Source organism: Caretta caretta, chromosome 15, assembly GCF_965140235.1.
Source record: "Caretta caretta isolate rCarCar2 chromosome 15, rCarCar1.hap1, whole genome shotgun sequence".
Taxonomy (NCBI): domain Eukaryota; kingdom Metazoa; phylum Chordata; order Testudines; family Cheloniidae; genus Caretta; species Caretta caretta.
In genome coordinates this window covers 4,992,801-5,014,878 of record NC_134220.1, presented here as the reverse complement: position 1 = coordinate 5,014,878, position 22,078 = coordinate 4,992,801, and the positions used below count along the sequence as shown (strand labels likewise).

General features: G+C 48.1%; 1 protein-coding gene across 1 annotated transcript in view; it reads left to right on the top strand.

Annotated features, from left to right (window-relative positions):
- Positions 1-21,787, top strand: part of RTN4R (reticulon 4 receptor) — a 136,744-nt gene extending 114,957 nt beyond the window's left edge. Inside the window, exon 2 of the mRNA XM_048821420.2 lies at positions 19,749-21,787. Coding sequence (XP_048677377.1) covers positions 19,749-21,178 — 1,430 coding nt within the window. The 3' untranslated portion in view covers positions 21,179-21,787. The remainder of the gene's footprint in view (positions 1-19,748) is intronic.
- The last annotated feature ends 291 nt before the right edge of the window (positions 21,788-22,078 follow it).

The window sequence follows — 22,078 nt, the reverse complement described above, 5'->3', positions numbered from 1 at the left end:
AGAAGAGGGAGATGGGAGGGGTCCTGGAAGGCAGATATAATAGGTCAGGGGAGTCTCTGCCTCCCCCGGTGCTGCCGTGGCTGCTGGACCTCCGGTTGCGGGGTTTGGTGCTGACGTTTTTGCTTTATTATGCCCCATGCAGGTTGTGGGGCGGCTGAGGATGGACATACCACCTCCTCAGCCACCCCAGAACCTGCACGCGGCATATCAAAAGTGTCTTCTAACAGATGCTTTTCCCCCGGGTGGGTTGGGTCCGGGGAGGGGAGGGGAGGCACTGTGAGGCTTTGGCCAGCCCGGGGCTCCTCCATCCGAGGGGGTGGGGGGCACTCCGGGCTGCTGGTGGGGGGTTGCTCCATGCTGCAGTTAGTCTGGGGTTCCTCCAGGCAGGTGGGTGGGGGTGGGGGAGGTTTGGGCTTCGGCAGGCCCTGGGCTCCTGCAGCCGAGGGGTGGGGGCACTCCGGGCTTCTCTGGGCAGGGAGGACTTGTGGCTCTGGCTGTGGGGGAGGCAGGGGACCTTGGGGCTCCGGCCATGGGGAGGATGCGGGTGGAAGGGGCACAGCCGGGGGCTAGCCTCCCCAAAGGTGGTCTCCACTTGCCGCCCATGGGAGGAGGACAGGTGAAAAGAAGGAGACAAAGCCAGGGGAAGGCTAGCGGTGGTACAGAGAAGTTCCCACTCTACCTGTGGTACTTATGTGACCCCATCACACTAGTATCTGAGCAACTCACAGTGTCTAACCGATTTCTCCTCGCAGCCCCTCTGAGGAAGAGCAGGGCTGTTATCCCCATTGTACAGATGGGACACTGAGGCACACAAAGACTAAAGGCCAGATTTTCAAAGGTATTCTGAAGTACTTCAAGGAGAGGAAAGTGATCAGGAACAGTCAGCATGGATTCACCAAAGGCAAGTCATGCCTGACCAACCTGATTGCCTTCTATGATGAGATCACTGGCTCTGTGGATGAGGGGAAAGCGGTGGACGTGTTGTTCCTTGACTTTAGCAAAGCTTTTGATACGGTCTCCCACAGCATTCTTGCCAGCAAGTTAAAGAAGTATGGGCTGGATGAATGGACTATAAGGTGGATAGAAAGCTGGCTAGATTGTCGGGCTCAGCAGGTAGTGATCAATGGCTCCATATCTAGTTGACAGCCTGTATCAAGCGGAGTGCCCCAAGGATCGGTCCTGAGGCTGGTTTTGTTCAATATCTTCATTAATGATCTGGAGGATGGTGTGGATTGCACCCTCAGCAAGTTTGCAGATGACACTAAACTAGGAGGAGAGGTAGATACGCTGGAGGGTAGGGATAGGATACAGAGGGGCCTAGACAAATTAGAGGATTGGGCCAAAAGAAATCTGATGAGGTTCAACAAGGGACAAGTGCAGAGTCCTGCACTTAGGACAGAAGAATCCCATGCACCGCTACAGACTAGGGACTGAATGGCTCGGCAGCAGTTCTGCAGAAAAGGACCTTGGAGTTACAGTGGACGGGAAGGTGGATATGAGTCAACAGTGTGCCCTTGTTGCCAAGAAGGCTAACAGCATTTTGGGCTGTGTAAGTAGGAGCATTGCCAGCAGATCGAAGGACGTGATCATTCCCCTCTATTCGGCATTGGTGAGGCCTCATCTGGAGTACTGTGTCCAGTTTTGGGCCCCACACTACAAGAAGGATGTGGAAAAATTGGAAAGAGTCCAGCGGAGGGCAACAAAAATGAGGGCTGGAGCACATGACTTATGAGAAGAGGCTGAGGGAACTGGGATTATTTAGTCTGCAGAAGAAAAGAATGAGGGGGGATTTGATAGCTGCTTTCAGCTACCTGAAAGTGGGTTCCAAAAAGGATGGATCTAGACTATTCTTAGTGGTAGCAGATGACAGAACAAGGAGTAATTGCAAGTTGCAGTGGGGGAGGTTTAGGTTGGATATTAGGAAAAACTTTTTCACTAAGAGGGTGGTGAAGCACTGGAATGGGTTACCTAGGGAGGTGGTGGAATCTCCTTCCTTAGAGGTTTTTAAGGTCAGGCTTGACAAAGCCCTGGCTGGGATGATTTAGTTAGGGATTGGTCCTGCTTTGAGCAGGGGGTTGGACTAGATGACCTCCTGAGGTCCCTTGCAACCCTAGTGGGATTTTCAAACGTGCCCAGAAGGTCAGGTGCTTTGTAAACCCCACTAGATGCCTAGTTGCATCTTTGGGTGCCTTTAAAAAACTCTGTCCCTATGATAAGGTACCAGCCGTCAGACAGCAAGTCCATGGAGGTCATAGAACCCAGGTCTCTAAGGGGTCAAATGTAATTTTAGAAACAACTCGAGATTGCCCACACAAACCAGCAAATATATTTCCATTGTTAACAATAAAAATGTATCGATGGGCAGAGTAAGAAAAATGCTGCTTGAGAAGTCAGAGTTTGAGTTAAGGGATATTTACTCTGTATAGTTTAGCGAGTGATGTGGACAAATTGTGTTTTAATGGTTATAAAGCCTTAACTCTGTGAATCTCAACATCCATGGTCATTAAATAATTTCCGTCTGACCCCCCCATCATTTCCCACGAGTGTGAAAATCTAAATAGATAAAAATAAAAGAAAATGCTTAAAACTCATAATTTTGCTCAACTGTGAAAATTTCAGTCTTCAGGAATGGAAAAAAAATTGTTTAAAAATAAACATTGACGTTATCTGTCAAAATTATACAAAATTAAAAAATGGAGTTCTGCCAAGCCCAGTAATAGGAGACATGCAGTGTGATCTGCGTCTGCAAGAAGCGGCTCTGGCCATTGGAAACGTGCCTGTTTTCAGACTCAGTCCCCCCAGAGTGATGCTAGGTGGTTCTTGTGCTTCAGGGGCTGCAGTGGGGGTTCAGCTGGTGGGACTCATCACTCCGGGGCCGTGCTGAGCCAGTGAGCATCCTGGAGCACGGGGCGACTGCGCTGCGGGAAGGGCCAGGATCCTAGCTTCTTGTGATAATTCAGGATAATCCACTGTGTTGTATTGAAGAGCAAAGGACCTGTTAACTCTCATATCTGGGCCAGATCCCAGCTCAGTGATTCCATTCTATCTTCCTATGCTCCACCTGCAGTGTCATGGAAACATTAATCTTCATGGGACACTCCTTGCTGGGCCATGTTGTTGATGCGGGATCACTGCTGGGTTCCAGAAGTGGCTGATTTGGGATATGTATCCCTAGGGATTCTAGAATTGTGGATTCAGGCTGTAGAGCACTTTGTATGAGAGTGTTTTGGAGGAGATGATTATTGTTAACTGTCATTGTCTTGGCACAGGGCAAACACGGTGCTTCTCTAGGGTAGTGGAGTTTCTCCCACTCCCTGCACTACTTTAGATACTGGTCATTCAGGACCTAAACAGTTTGTTTCTATGCAGGACAGTGACACACTGTAGCAGTGACCTCACACTGAAGGCCTGAATGAGAGCTCTAGGACACTCCAGGCAGAATGATACAGCATGAGCTCCTGGAGGTATTGTGCTACCACAGCACTATGTTGCCTACTTGCTTTTGCTAAGCACAAGGATGTACTGAGCCCTGTGAGGGGGATGTAAGAAAGGAGAGAGGCTCCTGGCTCCCTTTTCTCCCAATTGCACAACCATGCGCGAGGCCCAGTTTTGTAATGACCCTTTAACTCTTAAAGCTAAATAGGGTGGTTCGTGCCACTGAGAGCTAATGTTTCAGGCTGTCTCCAGACTCAGGAAGATGTTACTGCATTGATCACATTTTAAGGTTTTCTGTGCAGCTGAGATCTGGGAACATTTTTGTGTGAAGGAAAGCTGAGATTCTGGAGCATGATTCTTTGGGAAGAAGAGGTGGTTTTCTACAGCAAATTCCATAGCCACAGAATGTGGCTTTCTCATTCCCTGCCCAGAATAGGGAAATATGAGCTGAACTGGTGGTGGTGGTGTTGTTATCCTCATAGGGGGGAGCTGAGCCCTAGTGACATTAAGTTGCCTGACACTTTTCATAATGGAAAGATTCCTTCAACCTTTTCTTAGAGAAGCTTTCACTTTTCCATGGTTTGCAGAAGGCTTCTGAAATTTGTCAGGGGAAAAGCCCTCAGGCTAGAGAACGGCCTTTTTTGATCCCCATAAAATTCCTTATAGATTTACTGAAATATCAGCTGTTAAAAAATCACCATTTCCTTAGGGAAATGCTTACAGCCTACCAACATAATAACTAAACAAAAGCATTCCAAGTCTGGACTGCCACTACTGTCAAAGTACTAGGAACTCCTGAGGGTCACTGGAGTAGTTAGGGGGAAATAGAGCCAGCCTGGGTAACTCCTAGCAGAACTAACACATGGCCCCAGCAAGCTGTGATTCCCCTCTGAGATAACAGCTGTTTACTACTATTAGCTAATCACTTAGCTCAAGTTGTAGTAGTCTATGTTGAAGGTTTCGGGTTCAAACCCTGCTAACATTTCATGATGGGGGGTAGAAGTAAGAAATTTTGCTTTAAAGAATCAATTTAAACCTTGTTTTGTATTTTTACAGTTAATTATCTTAAGGAAAGGTTGATTCGTATTGCTGGTATAATTTGATACTTCTTTTTGCTAACCGTTTATTTAAGCAATTACATTGCTTAACATACATTTATTCAGATTCTTCATTTTTACATTGTTATTATGTTGGAAAGTGGGGAATGTTGCATTTCTTATTTACAAGGTGATGATTAATGCTTTACTTTGATTTGTGTCCAGCTGCATTTGGATGGAATTTGGAATTCAATTAAAAATGCACAAACACAGCATTTTAAAATTGTTTTTATTAGCTAAATAAATCTACCTTAAATGTGCTGGATACATAAAAAAAGAAAGTTTATCAAAACATGTTTTGCATTGAAACCTAACTGATATATGAAACACAGGAAATGTGATCTGTAGTTAGTGCATTGAACTGATTGTTTCTGGTCACCATGTGTCCGTTGAAATTGTAGAACTAGTGAATCTCATGCTGTCACACTTAGATTTTATTTATAGACTGGAAGAGGCAAACAAGCTTTCCTAACTCTCAATCAGTTTCTTAACTTTGAATGAACTAGTCATTGAACTGAACTAACTGAATAAACTGAAATGGAGAAAATATTCCCTCTACACCTGCAGAAGAAGCTACTGCTGTTGAATGCTGGTTTATCCCTTCAACATACTCTTAGCCAGCAACTTCCACCAGTTCAGTGCTTTGACTTTATTTAAAACTTTGGCAGCAAACGTATGCCACTTGAATATTATTATTCTTCATTTAATTTAAATTATTTTAACGTTTATGGTAAGTTTAAGTCCTCATGTATGTTGTCATAATTTTAATTTTATTTAAATAGGTTTATTTTAAAAGAAAAAATGTATTTAATTTAAATTTTAAACAATCTAACTTAAATAAAACAACAGATTTTGAATTTAATTTTTTTTAAATCATTGATTTTTATCCACCCTGGTTGCACACCATAGAACTTGTGTTTACCTTTTTTCCTTAAAAATACCCCCCCTAAGATATTAAATACCAAATATAAAACTTAAAAGAATGTTATTGAGGTTGCAAAGTTGAGCACTCAAAAGGAAGGAAATGCCAGCTTTACAGTTGCCTATTCATCTTGCGCATATACATTGTGGACCAATCTTTAATTACATGATCATCTATTATTTTTTCCACAGGATCACGCCTCATTCAGTGCACAAGGTAGATGTACAAGGAGACAGAATTAAGGTTGCGCTGATGGACTGGCATTTCCTAACGTTTCAGTGCTTGACTTTGCAAACCAAATAACATTCTTTTAACATAGTTTTCAAGTATGTCTTCTTTATTAATGTATATTATGGTACCACCAAGGTCCCATTCATAGATTCTAAGGTCAGCGGGGACCACTGTGATTATCTAGTCTGACCTCCTAGATCACGCAGGCCAGAGACTTGCCCCAAAATAATTCCTAGAGCACAGCTTTTAGAAACACTTCCCATCTTGATTTAAAAATTGTTAGCAATGGGGAATCCACCACAACCCTTGGCAAATTAAATTGCTCCAGTTGTTAATTACTCTCTCAGTTAAAAATGTACATCTTATTTTCAGTCTGACTTTCTCTAACTTTAGCTTCCAGCCACTGGATTGGGTTAGAGCTCATTATTAAATATTTGTTCCCCATGTAGATACTTATAGGCTGCAATCAGGCCACCCCTCTTTGTTAAGCTAAATTGTACCGGCTCTCTACACACATGCAGCCCTGAAGGTTGATAGAGACGGAGCTCAAAGGGTTGGCTCAGCATGTAGCACTTAAGTGTGTAGCTAATATGGGGTTATAAGTACCCTGGACACAAATTGGATCTGTTCTCTTCCCACCAGCTGGGGGTGCATGGTTCCCATTAGCAGTCATGGGGGATGCTTCTCCCCCATTGGGGTGTGGTAATAAGGTTGATTCTCCCCGAATGCTCCTATCAGGTTATATGGTACTGTTCCCCACTCCATGTGGATGTAATTTCTGGGCAGTGTAATTACTAGCATGAGACTAGCCCCTCCCCCCCCCCCCCCAACTTGTACCCCATTAACCTACCAGCACATATTCAACCTAAAACACATAATCCCTGCTCCCCTCAAAATCCTTCCGCCTCAGTCAAAAATAGGGGATAAACTGACATTACTTTGCAAAATGGGCTTAAAAGCCATAGGGTGAATTTCAAACAATAGCAATTTACAGCTGGGAATTAAGTCACTCTCCTCACGCCATATGCTATAAACAAAAGTAAAGTGCTGTTTGCATCAGCAAAAGGTTTTGTATTATAAAGTAGCCCCTTTATGTCCACCCAGGAGTGAATTCAAATGATTATTGACCCTCCGCTATAGTAAAGCTGCATTATAATATCTCCAAATCAATAGAGACAAGAGGAAAGCAGGAGGGAAAGGTTCTGGCTTTGCAAACTACAGAAAATTGCATTTTGCTTTGGCATCTTAGAAAGTTTGCAAAGTGTCTATTAGAGGCCCCAGGAGCCTTTTCTTTCTAATTGCTGTGTTTGACAATGCAATCGCACCTGGGACTAGCAGAAAGGCAGCTAATGGACCCACTTTAATTGCTTCCCAGTTCCATGAGTCATAACACTTGTAAGAAGACAAAGGGGAAGTGCTGCAGTTTGACTGGAGGAGGTTTCTGGCTTTAAAGAAAGCTCAGGAGGAACAAATGCAAAACTCCAAGCCAAGCTCTTGGAAGGAGTGAAGGTGCCAGGTGCTGAGTTTTCTTTTTATCTTTTGCTTTTGACTGGAACTGTGTTTTAAACCAGTAAAATTTTAATCATGATCTGGAAGGGAGAAGGGAATAGTCTCTCCTGCAGCTGGAAATCAATCTCACCCTGAGGGTCTTTACCTCCACAGGGATGGGTGGCGATTGAAACAGCGGTAGAGGTGGTGTGCCTGGTCTGGGAGTGGGGCTTTGGCTGGGGCTCTGTGTTGAAGTGCAGTGGTTGATCCTTCTGTAGCAGCTGGGGAGCATGCTGGGTGTGTGGAGGAGTCTGCTGTCTCCTTTCTCCCAATCTGTGGGACAGAATCCAGGGCCATCAGACTGGACGGATATGGGGCCCTGTGGTGAACTGGAACCCACAGCTGGGCTTGCAATGCAGAAATCTGGGAAAACGAGTTCTAAATGTGCCAGTCAGGCACCGCCGTAGCTGGGCCCCTGCTCTTCCTCCCCAGGCCCATCCCTTTGGTTACCTGCCTTCTCTTGTTCAGGTGGCAACATCAGGGGCTATGCCCCACCAGTGACCTCTCAGCTGGGTGCTGGCAGGGTCCACCCTGTGGACTCTGACTCCCAGAGTGGTGTAGCCGGCAGTGTCCTGCAGGGTTGCGGGCCCTCTGCATACAGAGAAGGGAATGGGCTGGTTAACAGACACACAGCCAAGGCCTTGCTCCGGTCTGGGGCATGGGCAGGTGTCTGGTTTTCAATCAGAAAGTCCTATTGAAAAGGGGACTTGACCATATTCAGTCAGATCTACTGACCGGACACCCAAAGTCCAGTTAGCATGGGTGGGAGATGGGGAGGTGCCGAGCCGTCACCTGTGCCAGCCCCTACTCAACTGGGGCTGCCTTCTACCTGTGTCAGGCCGGGGAGTGGGGAAAGAGCAGCGACCAAATGCAGGAAGGGGAGAAGAGGAGCAAATTGGGGTGTGGCCTCAGGAGAAGAGGCAGGGCAGGGGCGGGTCCTTGGGGGAAGGGGTGGGGCTGCGGGGGAGGTTCTGGCACTCCTGCTGGAGTATCCGGTTTTTAAATATTACAAAGTTGGCAACCCTATGAGCAGGCTATGACACCAGGCCTCCTTTTAACTCACAGAAGTAAAATCCCCCAAGCACTTGTTCTCTCAGCAACTAACATCACCTAAGGGGCTCAATCCTAAGGGATTCTGAGCACCAACCACTCCCATTGGGGCCTCCAAGAGTTGCAGATGCTCAGCCCTTCCCATGATTGGGCCCCTTTATTCAGGCTCAATTAACCTTGTTCATAGGTTTGAGAGGTTGCAGGCCACTGTCCTGGCTGGTATATGTGACATCCCTGCTGTATCTGTGCTTTGTTCGTACAGGCTGAGCTTTGAAGCTCTGATTCTTTCTTCTCTGCTTTTTCTCGGGGTAATCGGAGGCAGCAGGGTGTGAATGGTGATGGACAGAATACAACATGCTGTCCAGGCCACAAAGACACGGCTGTTGTTCCCCCAGGCTGGGTCTCCATTATCTGTCAGCTCCCAAGGTGGGGAAACTAGAAAGCAGGGCAGGGAGGAGATGAGAGAAAAAGAAGGAGGAGAGGAAGATGGAGGGAGGGACAGGGAGGGAAAGAAGGAAAGGCAGATGGCGGAGGCCGTACATATATACAAACGGAAACACATGCACACACACTGTCCACCTACGCACACACCCCTAGTACACACCCACACACACTGTCTGAAACAGCTCTTAAAATCCCCCCCAAATCCTCCCCATTCCCTCCTTTCTCAGCCTCTTCGGAAGTGCTACCATCCTGCCTGTTACTCAGGCTGGTAGCCTGGGTGTCATCTTCGACACCGACCTCTGTCTAGCGCCTCCCATCCAGGATATGTCTAAATCTTGCCCGTTCTTGCTGCAGAACAGCTGTGAGATTCTGTCCATCCCCACTGCTAAAATCCTCATCCAAACGCTCGTCATCTCACCCCTCCATTACTGCACCGTCCTCCTCTCTGTTCTCGACCAATGCCGTCTTGCCTGACTCACGCCCATTCAGGACATTGCTGCGGTCTCCTAGTTTATTGCTTTGGCCGTGTCAGCTCCCTCCTCTCTGTTGCATCAAATATATGCTGCCTATCTCTACTTTGATTGCCCTTCACAGCCTATCCCCACCTCCCTGTCATCTATCGTTCGCTGTCCAGATGTTGACTCCCACCTCCAAACAGTCAGAGATGTTAGTCTCCATCACCCACTTGCTGCATTTTCAAAGAAGCATCTACATGCTTTCTCTCCGGCGGCCACTCATGTTTGGGAGGAGCTCCCCACAAAGATCCCCAAAGCTACCTCACTGTCCCTCCTTAACACTTGCTTTTGCTGTGATGCCTGCAACAGACTTGTCAAAGGTTAGGCCCCTGGTGTGCAGAGACCACTGCCCATCATGCTGAGCAATTTCCATTGTTTCCTTGTGTTCCCCTGTCTGTCTGTATCCACCTCTTGTTTTAGCCCTGGTCTACACTAGGACTTTAGGTCGAATTTAGCAGCGTTAAATCGATGTAAACCTACACCCATCCACACGATGAAGCCCTTTATTTCGACTTAAAGGGCTCTTAAAATCGATTTCCGTATTCCACCCCTAACAAGTGGATTAGCGCTTAAATTGGCCTTGCCGGGTCGAATTTGGGGTACTGTGGACACAATTTGACGGTATTGGCCTCCGGGAGCTATCCCAGAGTGCTCCATTGTGACCGCTCTGGACAGCACTCTCAACTCAGATGCACGGGCCAGGTAGACAGGAAAAGAACTGCGAACTTTTGAATCTCATTTCCTGTTTGGCCAGCATGGCAAGCTGCAGGTGACCATGCAGAGCTCATCAGCAGAGGTGACCATGATGGAGTCCCAGAATCGCAAAAGAGCTCCAGCATGGACCGAACGGGAGATACGGGATCTGGTCGCTGTATGGGGAGAGGAATCCGTGCTACCAGTTTTCGAAATGCCAAAACCTTTGTCAAAATCTCCCAGGGCATGAAGGACAGAGGCCATAACAGGGATCCGAAGCAGTGCCGTGTGAAAATTAAGGAGCTGAGGCAAGCCTACCAGAAAACCAGAGGGGCGAACGGCCACTCCAGGTCAGAGCCCCAAACATGCCGCTTCTATGATGAGCTGCATGCCATTTTAGGGGGTTCAGCCACCACTACCCCAGCCGTGTTGTTTGACTCCTTCAATGGAGATGGAGGCAAAATGGAAGCAGGTTTTGGGGACGAAGATGATGATGATGATGATGATGAGGCTGTAGATAGCTCACAGCAAGCAAGTGGAGAAACCGGTTTTCCCGACAGCCAGGAACTGTTTCTCACCCTGGACCTGGAGCCAGTACCCCCCAAACCCACCCAAGGCTGCCTCCTTTACCCGGCAGGCAGAGAAGGGACCTCCAGTGAGTGTACCTTTTAAAAGCGTGGTTTAAAAGCAAGCATGTGAAAGGATTAATTTGCCCTGGCATTCGCGGCTCTCCTGGATGTACTCCCAAAGCCTTTGAAAAAGGTTTCTGGGGAGGGCAGCCTTATTGCGTCCTTCATGGTAGGACACTTTACCACTCCAGGCCAGTAATACGTACTCGGGAATCATTGAACAACAAAGCATTGCAGTGTATGTTTGCTGGCGTTCAAACAACATCCGTTCTTTATCTCTCTGTGTTATCCTCAGGAGAGTGAGATATCATTCATGGTCTCCTGGTTGAAATAGGGTGCTTTTCTTCAGGGGACATTCAGAGGAGCCCGTTCCTGCTGAGCTGTTTGCCTGCGGCTGAACAGAAATGTTCCCCGCTGTTAGCCACAGGGAGGGGTGAGGGTTGAGGGGGTAGCCACGTGGTGGGGGGAGGCAAAATGCGACCTGGTAACGAAAGCACTCGTGCTATGTATGTAATGTTAACAGCAAGGTTTACCCTGAAAGACTGTAGCCACTGTTTTATAAAATGTGTCTTTTTAAATACCGCTGTCCCTTTTTTTTTTCCTCCACCAGCTGCATGTGTTTCAATGATCACAGGATCTTCTCCTTCCCAGAGGCTAGTGAAGATTAGAAAGAAAAAAAAATGCACTCGTGATGAAATGTTCTCTGAGCTGATGCTGTCCTCCCACACTGACAGAGCACAGATGAATGCGTGGAGGCAAATAATGTCAGAGTGCAGGAAAGCACAAAATGACCGGGAGGAGAGGTGGCGGGCTGAAGAGAGTAAGTGGCGGGCTGAAGCTCAAATGTGGTGGCAGCGTGATGAGAGGAGGCAGGATTCAATGCTGAGGCTGCTGGAGGATCAAACCAGTATGCTCCAGTGTATGGCTGAGCTGCAGCAAAGGCAGCTGGAGCACAGACTGCCACTGCAGCCCCTCTGTAACCAACCGCCCTCCTCCCCAAGTTCCATAGCCTCCTCACCCAGACGCCCAAGAACACGGTGGGGGGGCCTCCGGCCAAGCAGCCACTCCACCACAGAGGATTGCCCAAAAAAAAAGAAGGCTGGCATTCAATAAATTTTAAAGTTGTAAACTTTTAAAGTGCCGTGTGGCATTTTCCTTCCCTCCTCCACCACCCCTCCTGGGCTTCCTTGGTAGTCGTCTCCCTATTTGTGTGATGAATGAATAAAGAATGCATGAATGTGAAGCAACAATGACTTTATTGCCTCTGCAAGCGGTGATCGAAGGGAGGAGGGGAGGGTGGTTAGCTTACAGGGAAGTAGAGTGAACCAAGGGGCGGGGGGTTTCATCAAGGAGAAACAAACAGAACTTTCACACCATAGCCTGGCCAGTCATGAAACTGGTTTTCAAAGCTTCTCTGATGCGTACCGTGCCCTCCTGTGCTCTTCTAACCGCCCTGGTGTCTGGCTGCGCGTAACCAGCAGCCAGGTGATTTGCCTCAACCGCCCACCCCACCATAAACGTCTCCCCCTTACTCTCAGAGATATTGTGGAGCACACAGCAAGCAGTAATAACAGTGGGAATATTGGTTTCGCTGAGGTCTAAGCGAGTCAGTAAACTGCGCCAGCGCGCCTTTAAACGTCCAAATGCACATTCTACCACCATTCTGCACTTGCTCAGCCTGTAGTTGAACAGCTCCTGACTACTGTCCAGGCTGCCTGTGTACAGCCTCATGAGCAATGGCATTAAGGGGTAGGCTGGGTCCCCAAGGATACATATAGGCATTTCAACGTCCCCAACAGTTATTTTCTGGTCTGGGAATAAAGTCCCTTCCTGCAGCTTTTGAAACAGACCAGAGTTCCTGAAGATGCAAGCGTTATGTACCTTTCCCGGCCATCCCACATTGATGTTGGTGAAACGTCCCTTGTGATCCACCAGAGCTTGCAGCACTATTGAAAAGTACCCCTTGCGGTTTATGTACTCGCCAGCTTGGTGCTCCGGTGCCAAGATAGGGATATGGGTTCCGTCTATGGCCCCACCACAGTTAGGGAATCCCATTGCAGCAAAGCCATCCACTATGATCTACACATTTCCCAGGGTCACTACCCTTGATATCAGCAGATCTTTGATTGCATGGGCTACCTGCATCACAGCAGCCCCCATAGTAGATTTGCCCACTCCAAATTGATTCCCAACTGACCGGTAGCTATCTGGCGTTGCAAGCTTCCACAGGGCTATCGCCACTTGCTTCTCAACTGTAAGGGCTGCTCTGATCTTGGTATTCATGCGCTTCAGGGCAGGAGAAAACAAGTCACAAAGTTCCATGAAAGTGCCCTTACGCATGTGAAAGTTTCGCAGCCACTGGAAATCATCCCAGACCTGCAACACTATGCGGTCCCACCAGTCTGTGCTTGTTTCCCGAGCCCAGAATCGGCATTCCACAGCATGAACCTGCCCCATTAGCACCATGATGCATGCATTGGCAGGGCCCATGCTTTCAGAGAAATCTGTGTCCAAGTCCTGATCACTCACGCGACCGCGCTGACGTCGCCTCCTCGCCCGGTATCGCTCTGCCAGGTTCTGGTGCTGCATATACTGCTGGATAATGCGTGTGGTGTTTAATGTGCTCCTAATTGCCAAAGTGAGCTGAGCGGCCTCCATGCTTGCCTTGGTATGGCGTTCGCACAGAAAAAAGGCGCGGAATGATTGTCTGCCGTTGCTCTGATGGAGGGAGGGGCGACTGATGACATGGCTTACAGGGTTGGCTTCAGGGAGCTAAAATCAACAAAGGGAGTGGCTTTACATCAAGGAGTATTTCAGGCAGGACTTCACGGAGGGTTCCAATAAGAAATGGTGCACCTAAGTTATTGTTCTTATTGGAACAAGGAGGTTAGTCTGGCCTCTGATTGATACATGGCTAGATTTACCTCGCTGCACCTTCCCTGTGAGTGACTGCAGTGTGACCTAGAGGAATGAGTCCCCTAGACGGGGGAAGGGGGGGAATCAAATCTGGTCTATTTCTTGTTTTGATCCACTCCATCTATCTTTTACATCTTTGGCTGGCAGCAGACGGTGCAGAAGGACTGCATGCCATCCACATCTCATGGCTGCCCGGCAGAAGATGATGCAATAGGACTGCTAGCAATCCATATCGCCTGCCTGCTCACCATAAGACAGTTCAATAGGACTGACTGCAGGACTAAAGAGAATGACCTGGTCAAGTCACTCCAAATTTAGTCCCTGCGCCCATGTCTGCCCAGGCGCTCCCGGCCAACGTGGCCAGGAGCACCTCAGACATGACGATGACGGCTACCAGTCGTACTGTACCGTCTGCTGCCACAAGGCAAGGGGTTGATGCTGCTGTGTAGCAATGCAGTACCACGTCTGCCAGCACCCAGGAGACATAGGGTGACGGTTACCTGAGCAGGCTCCTTGCTTGCCGTGGTATGGCGTCTGCACAGGTAACTCAGGAAAAAAGGCGTGAAACGATTGTCTGCCCTTGCTTTCACGGAGGGAGGGAGGGACTGGGGGCCTGACAATATGTACCCAGAATCACCCGCGACAATGTTTTAGCCCCATCAGACATTGGGATCTCAACCCAGAATTCCAATGGGCAGCGGAGACTGCGGGAACTGTGGGATAGCTATCCACAGTGCAACGCTCCAGAAGTCGACTCTAGCCTCGGTACTGTGGAAGCGCTCCACCGAGTTAATGCACTTAGAGCATTTTCTGTGGGGACACACACACTCGAATATATAAAACCAATTTCTAAAAAACCGACTTCTATAAATTCGACCTAATTCCGTAGTGTAGACATACCCTTAGACTGTTAGCTCCTTGGGGCAGCGACTGTCTTTCTATTCTGTTTGTACAGTGCCCGACACAGTGGGGCCTAGGTCATGACTGTGCTCCAAGGGGCTACCTCAGTACAAATACTACTGCTACTACTAAACATAGCACACTTGCCAACACACACTCACAAACACACCCACCTACTACACACACATGCACACTGACAAATGCACATACACAAACGCTCTATCCTACACACAGAAAAACACACATACCTCTTACATACTATCATGCACAGGTACACTCAGAAACACACACCCCACATGACACACACCTGGAAACACACTAGCCTACACACTTGCACACAGCTGCATTGTCCGGCCCCAGCTTTCAAAAATAATGAGTCAGGTTCCAAAAATCGTAACATTTAAAACTAAATAATCCCCGTTCTGTCGATTTGCCTTCTGAGCATCTAGGGGCCATGTTTCCCTAGTTTTCTTCTCAGCCAAAAGGGCTAGAAACTTTTTTTTTAAACTTACTTTTTTTTAGTGGAAACACAAGATCTCACCTCAGTCCAAGAGCTGGGGCTTTAAGGAAGAAATCAAATATTGCGAGGCGTGTGATCAGATCACAAACGGTGGCAGAGACAAACATCCACACGCTTCCTACACATGTCGTCCACCCACAATCACACACAAATCCCCACACACCTACTACCCACACACAATCAAAAACACGCACATGTCTTTTAAACAGATCCCGGCTCCATGTTCCAGCTCCCAGTCAAAGCCCCGCCCATAGGCTGCGACACTGGGAGGGGGGTGTTTTTTCCAGAGAAAATGCCATGGCAGCGGGGGCAGAGGGGATGACATGCAGAGACAAAGGCGCATCTTAGGGGAGCTCCTGGTCTTCCTGGGGTGGATCGTCCCTGGGACCTGGGCTGGGGTGGCAAGTGCAGTGCACGTTCAAGGACTGACATAGCTGCTGTGCCCTCAGAGTGGGGGCTGGGAGGAGAGCGAGTGCCCCTACCCCACTGAACCAGGGTTGCCAGCCCTCCAGGGCTATCCTGGAGTCTCCAGGAATTAAAGCTGAATCTTTAATTAAAGATGATGTCATGGGACAAAGCCTCCAGGAATACGGCCAACCAAAATTGGCAGCCCTACGCTGAACTCTTCCATTGCTGGGGGCTGCAGCACTGGCGTGGACCTCAGCAGCCTATCCTGGGTCCCTCTCTGATGGCTGGGGAAGACAGTCAGGCTCCTGGTGACCGGCGCAGCTAAGTGTCAATGAGCCCTGTGAGCACAGGGCCCAGCCCAACAAAGGGAAACAAATTGGAAGCGAGAAAAGGCTTGGGAGACCATTGACAGGAGCTGTCTGTGGTGAAATGAGCTTATCTGAGCCACTTGCTAGCACCGAGCTCACTAATTAAAAGCCAGAGCAGCAGAGAGGCTTGTGCCGCCTGGAATTACTTCCCGTCTGCTGCTTCTCTAGCAGCCAGGAATCAGAGCCACTGACAGGCTGCCAGCAGCAGAAGCAAGACCTGTCACCTTCCTTCTGCTCCTGTGGGCTGGGAAGAAACACTGCCACACCTCTGGCTCCGTAGGCCAAGAGATTGGGGCTAGGCCGGAGCAGACAGCCAGCAGCTGTGTCCACCACCAGGGACCTGCGGGGCCCTCACTGCACAACGGTACAAAACACCTGAATGGACAGTACTGAAAGCAGGTGACATAGCTCTGAGGATGGGGATGGGGATGCGGGGGGGCGGGGCGTATATTGACATGCCATCCCGATCCCTTGTGCACAGGAGGAGGGGTATATTCACAAGCATTCCCGGCCCGGCCCCTGTCTAAAATCTGCCGTCTGCATTGGTTACGTTGTGCCTCCCTCCCATACTGGCAGGGCACCTGTGATGCATCCAGGGAGACGTTCGATTTGCTCCCAGGTAGGTTTTAGGCCCTGCACTATTGTAAATGCCGGTGAGGAAGAGCTGGAAGCAGCCCTGATTTCCCAGGCAATACGTATAGCTGGATGCTGTGTTACAATGGAGCGGATGCTGTTGTGGTGCTGACTGAATTCCACCACTCGAGCGCCATCCCTGACCCCCTGATGCTATGAATCACGATGCTGAAGAAACCTCCAGAAAAACATATGTCCTTTCCTGCAATTTTTCTTTCTTAGCGGGAGAGGAATCGTGCTGGCCAGAGAGATGCCGGGATTGTTTTAATTTCCCAGGAGGCTCCTCCTGGTGTGACACCTCCCCGGCAGGAGACTTCAGTTGCCTTGTGTTACTTTACTCCATACAATGGGAAAGGATGTGTCAAAACATGACAAGCCAGCCAGAATGTGTCATAATACTGAGCTCAACATGCAACCTTCCAGGGAGGCACAGCAGATAATAATATCAGACTCATATTATCCCAATGTGCTGGGTCGGTGTCATCTCCCAAGTGAAATATGATGTATAGGAATCTCATGTCTGTGTGGGAATATTGGATCAGCTACCGATTTATTAGCTGTGCCGAGTGAATTCTTATGACAGGAGTAAAGCATGTGTCTTGGTTTCCAGCCTTTTATCACGTGAAAGAGACTCTTCCCCCTCAGCCACTTTGATACCTTTGTCGTTGCTTCAGTAAACAGTTTGGTGGAATTTCCATATGATTTATGCTCTTATCATCTGAGTTTGAAGTTGCTACTTAGACTCAGAGATGAGGAGATTGCATTAGATACAGTATCAGCTTTCAGGCTTGCCTGTGAAATGCATTCCGCCATTCGAGAGCGGTGTTTTGATTCCACTGCACATATGTTGGCTGGAACTACCAGGACTCTCTCTGTGTCTTGCTAATTTGTCCAGTTTTGTGTCAGTGTCTTGGTCTGCCCGACTCTCTGATCTCTACTCTCAAGCTACTACTTTAAATTTAGCTATAAAGAGGCATTAAAATGCATGACCAACATTTCCGGTTTCTTCACAAAGACCAAACCTGCCCTAGAAACGAACACAGAAAGATGCTCTTTGTCCCTTCGCTCCAGATGCTGTGATGAGCTGGAAAGGAGACACGTGACACAGAAAGGAACACGATCACGTGGCCCAAATGGCACGGGGCATTTCACAAAGGGGCATGTGCTGCTTTCAGATCATGGCTCAGCAGATTAGTTAGAGGGACCACCTTCATTCCATGGCAGCGAATTACTAGGAGGGCCCTGTTAAAAATGCCTTCCCCGGTTCCTCAGGCTAGTCTCAGCCTGTAGTTCTCGCTAGTGTAATGGGCCCAGGGTAAGATGCATCTTTTGCTGTGAGCGGTGGTGCACTGCAATGTCTCCCTGTGGGTTTCTGGGTTACGGAGAGAGGAGAACTCACTGGATCTGTTGCCTGTAGTGTGCCTCGTTTCACTACCAGGCATGCACCCGGTACCAGGTTTACAATGGCGCCATGGTGCCGGCCCCACACTCAGAAAGGGCCCTGGTGCCGGACCATGGCACTGCCCCTTCCCCCCTCCACTTGTGCTCTGCCCTAAGGCCCTGCCCCCACTTGGCCCCTTCCCCCTGAGGCCCTGCCCATCTCTTGCTCCTCTCCACCCTCTCACCCCCTGCTTGCTCCTCTCTGCTCCCTCCCTCTGTGCAAGTGGCAAGGCAGGGCCTTGTGGGGAAGATGCCAAGCAGGAGACAGGCTTTGGGGGGGGGCAAGGGAGGGGCCACGGTCCAGGTGCCAGGGCCCATGAAAGATTAATCTGATCATGCATGCACCTCAAAAGTCACCCAGCTTGCATTGTGAGTTTTTTGCTAATGCGTATTTGGGGCTGGGCCCTGTGAGAGCTGACTGCTCTCAGCTCTCACCAGTTTCAGTGAGAGTTGAAAGCACACAAGCCCAGATCCTCAAAGGTATTTAGGCATGTAACTCCCATTTGAGGGTCTGGGCCCCAGCACCTTGTGGGGTTGGGCTCTGGGAAGGAGTGGGGCTGAGATTCAGCATGCAAATGTGTTGCCATTTCACACAAAGCACAAATGAAAGATTCTCCTGTGATGGGTTTCAGAGTAACAGCCGTGTTAGTCTGTATTCGCAAAAAGAAAAGGAGTACTTGTGGCACCTTAGAGACTAACCAATTTATTTGAGCATAAGCTTTCGTCCAATGAAGTGAGCTGTAGCTCACAAAAGCTTATGCTCAAATAAATTGGTTAGTCTCTAAGGTGCCACAAGTACTCCTTTTCTCCTGTGATGCAAACTCTCAGGGGTCCTTGAATCTGGCTGGGCACAACCTCCCCCCAGCACAGTGTCACCCTCTGGCAAAAATAAGCCATACCCCGCTGCTCTTTCAGAGGTACTCCATGGACTTCCTTGGAGAAAAGGGAAGGCCAAGGTATGAGATCACACAGCACTTGGCTACAAAATGGTCAGTATTAGAAGAGGCAGAAATGAAGCCCAATGCCCTAGTGTCTCTCTATAAACATGCTTGTCTTGTCAGTTCTTCTGAGAGTTGGATACAATCATTTCCTGCAGAACAAAGGGGTTAGTGCAGAGAGACAGCTGATGGAAAGGCACAAGAAGAGATGCTAGTTCACATTTCTGTACGTTCATGTACCTGCTTGGGGGGGTTGGGGGGGGGCTGGGGGAGGGCTGGGATAGCAGAGGGTGCAGCATGGCTTGTGGTGTGCCGGACTAAGAGGAACTAAAAGGGTAACACCGGCACAATGCAACCCATGCCTGCCTACTGCACCCTCTGCCATCCCAGCCCTGGGCCACTCTTGAGCAGAGGGCTTGTCTTCATGTACAGCAATGCAGCCAGCATAGTGCTATCCCACCAATATAACACTGTCTACACGGGAGTTAGGTTAGTGTAACTACATCACTCAGGGGTGTGGATTTGTCACCCCCTTGAGCGTCGTCGTTATACTGATATAGGGCTGTAGCGTAGACCTGGTCCTAGTGTTGAATAGTGCTTAATGGGGTGGTGATTCTGCCATGGAAAGAAATGCCCCAAGGGAGTAAGGCTATTTACTACTTTGGGGTAGGGACTGTCTCTGTGTTAGGACATTTATCCAGAACCTCCCTCCACTTCCTGATCATCACAACACACAATGCAATACCACACTATGCAGAAATGATATGAACACTAATTTCCACTTGTGGCCTAACTCTGAGGCCTCCCAAATGTGAAAGACTGATGCAGTATTCAGACTCTCTCTCCACGCGTACATTGATTTTAACTATTGTGTTGAGTGGCAGAAGAGTTTTAATTCTTTATTGTAATTGTTTGGCTGCCTGGCACATGCTGCTTGCGAATACCACGTGGTTAATGCAATGCACTTGCAAAGGTGAATTTCAGCCTAATACATGAGTTGCAGAGAAAAATGCTCTCCTGTAACTGACTCTAATTTACTTTCTATTTTTGTTGTCCTTTAGGAAGCAAACTGCTGATTTTGGTGCTTTGCTTGAACATCCAGTTGGAAGTGGAATCTTGCCCTGGGGCGTGTGTATGCTACAGTGAACCCAAGATCACAATAAGCTGTCAGCAGCAGGGACTGACAGTAATCCCCACTGAGATCCCCATTCAGACCCAACGCATCTTCCTGCACAACAACAAGATAACCCTAGTGAGGTCCACCAGCTTCAGTTCCTGCCGCAACATGACTATCCTTTGGATCCATTCCAACAACATCAGCCTCATCGAGTCCAGGGCATTTTATGGGCTTGACAAACTGGAGGAATTAGACCTCAGTGACAATGTGAACTTGAAGTTCATCAATCCTACCACTTTCCAGGGTCTCATTCACCTTCACACCTTACACTTGGATCGCTGTGGGCTCCTGGAGCTACCCACAGGGCTTTTCCGAGGGTTGTTCTCCTTGCAGCATCTCTACCTTCAGGATAATAACCTGCAGAACCTGCTGGATGACACTTTCCTAGATCTTGCAAATCTCACCTATCTGTTTTTGCATGGTAATAAAATTAAGAGCTTATCAGAGAATGTCTTTCGTGGGCTGATCAACCTGGATCGGCTCCTGTTGCACCAGAACAGAGTCAGCCTGGTTCACCGCAGGTCTTTTCATGACCTTGGGAAAGTGATGACCTTGTATCTGTTCAATAACAACTTGACGGTGCTCTCTGGAGAAACAATGGCTCCCTTAGTGTCCCTCCAATACCTTCGTTTAAATGGCAACCAGTGGATCTGTGACTGTCAGGCTCAGTCCCTCTGGAATTGGTTTAAACAGTTTAAAGGATCTTCATCAGAGCTGGAGTGCCATCTGCCCGCTAACTTGGCAGGGAGAGACCTCAAAAGACTGCAGAGCAGCGACTTGGAAGGATGTGTCGACTCTTTCAATCAGATAAGAACAAGTGTTTTTAGTACTAAGACCAGATCTGGCAAACTGCCAACCACCGACTCCCCACTAAATTCCCGGGACGGCTCCCAGAAGTGCTGCCAACCGGAAACTGATAAATCCTTTATTTATGAAGCCAAGGGTAAGGCGGGTCCATCTTCACACAGCAGCCGGCCGTCCCCCAACAACCCTTTCAAAGATAAGGAGAACATGTCCAAAATAAAGTACATCGAAACGGACCCTTCCAAAAATGGGAGCAACAAGCAGATAAACGACTCCCCTTTTGGGACCTTCCCCAGCGTTGTAGACCCTCCATTGACCAAGTTGAAACCAGAATTCCTAGCTCCCATTCAACCCTCCACAGTCCCAACCAAAAAGAGGCAGGGGTGCTCTAAAAAAAACAAGTCGAAGGCCCAGTGCCGCCTCACCCAGCAAGGAAACAGCTCCACATTACATTCAAGCCTGAGTCTTTTGCTTCCCCTCTTGGTGTGGAGCTTACTGTTGCTCTGCTAAAAGCATCTCTTTCCCTTGGTCAATGACACATTAACACCAGAATTTTGCTGACCTCCATAAATGTTGCAAGAGTGAAGCAAACTGCTATACACCCCGAGAAAGCTTTGTTACACAAAAGTTAACTGGATGCCTTTATAAAAAAAAAAAAAAAAGACAAAACCAAGATGTACATAATTTATTTGTCCTGAAACCTGTGAGTTATTATACCTTTGGTCTTTGAAACTGCACTTACTCACATAGCAGCTTTTGCTAAAGCAGATGGTAAAGAAATATAATTTACACACACACATAAAACAAAACAAAACAAAAGAGTATGTAAGAAAATGCTCCTGAAAGAATTTTTAAAATTTGTTTGTAACTTGAACTCATACTGAACGGCGTTGCAAGTTCCCATTTGCAGAGGTGATGCATTTGATGCTACTTTACTCCTATGTTTATGAATATTGCAGTTTTACTGTGTTCATTTCCGTCATGCCATGTTTATGGGCAGCATTTGTTGAAGAATGCTGCCTTTTCCTTCACTGAGATTGCAGTATATATAGATATGCATTTTATTTTACTTGTGTACAAGTATACAAAAAATATAAAATAAAGATTTCTTTTTCCTAAGCTGTCGTCATCCACAAGAGGTGAAGCATGCTGGTTAATTGAAAAGCTTGGAAAATAAAAGGGGCTCAGATCTTCCCATTTAACTCTCAGGCCTGGGAGGTAGCGTCCAATATCTAATGTGAAGTCAATAAATGAGATGTACTTTGCACCATTATGCAGTCTTTAATTGGCATCAACAAAGGATTTCCTTGAATTAAACATGCTGAGCTAATGCTCCAGCTTCCCTTCCCACCTGTCCTACAGCTTCCCCCAACATCTCATGCATATTTCAAGATGCTCAGAATAGCTGAA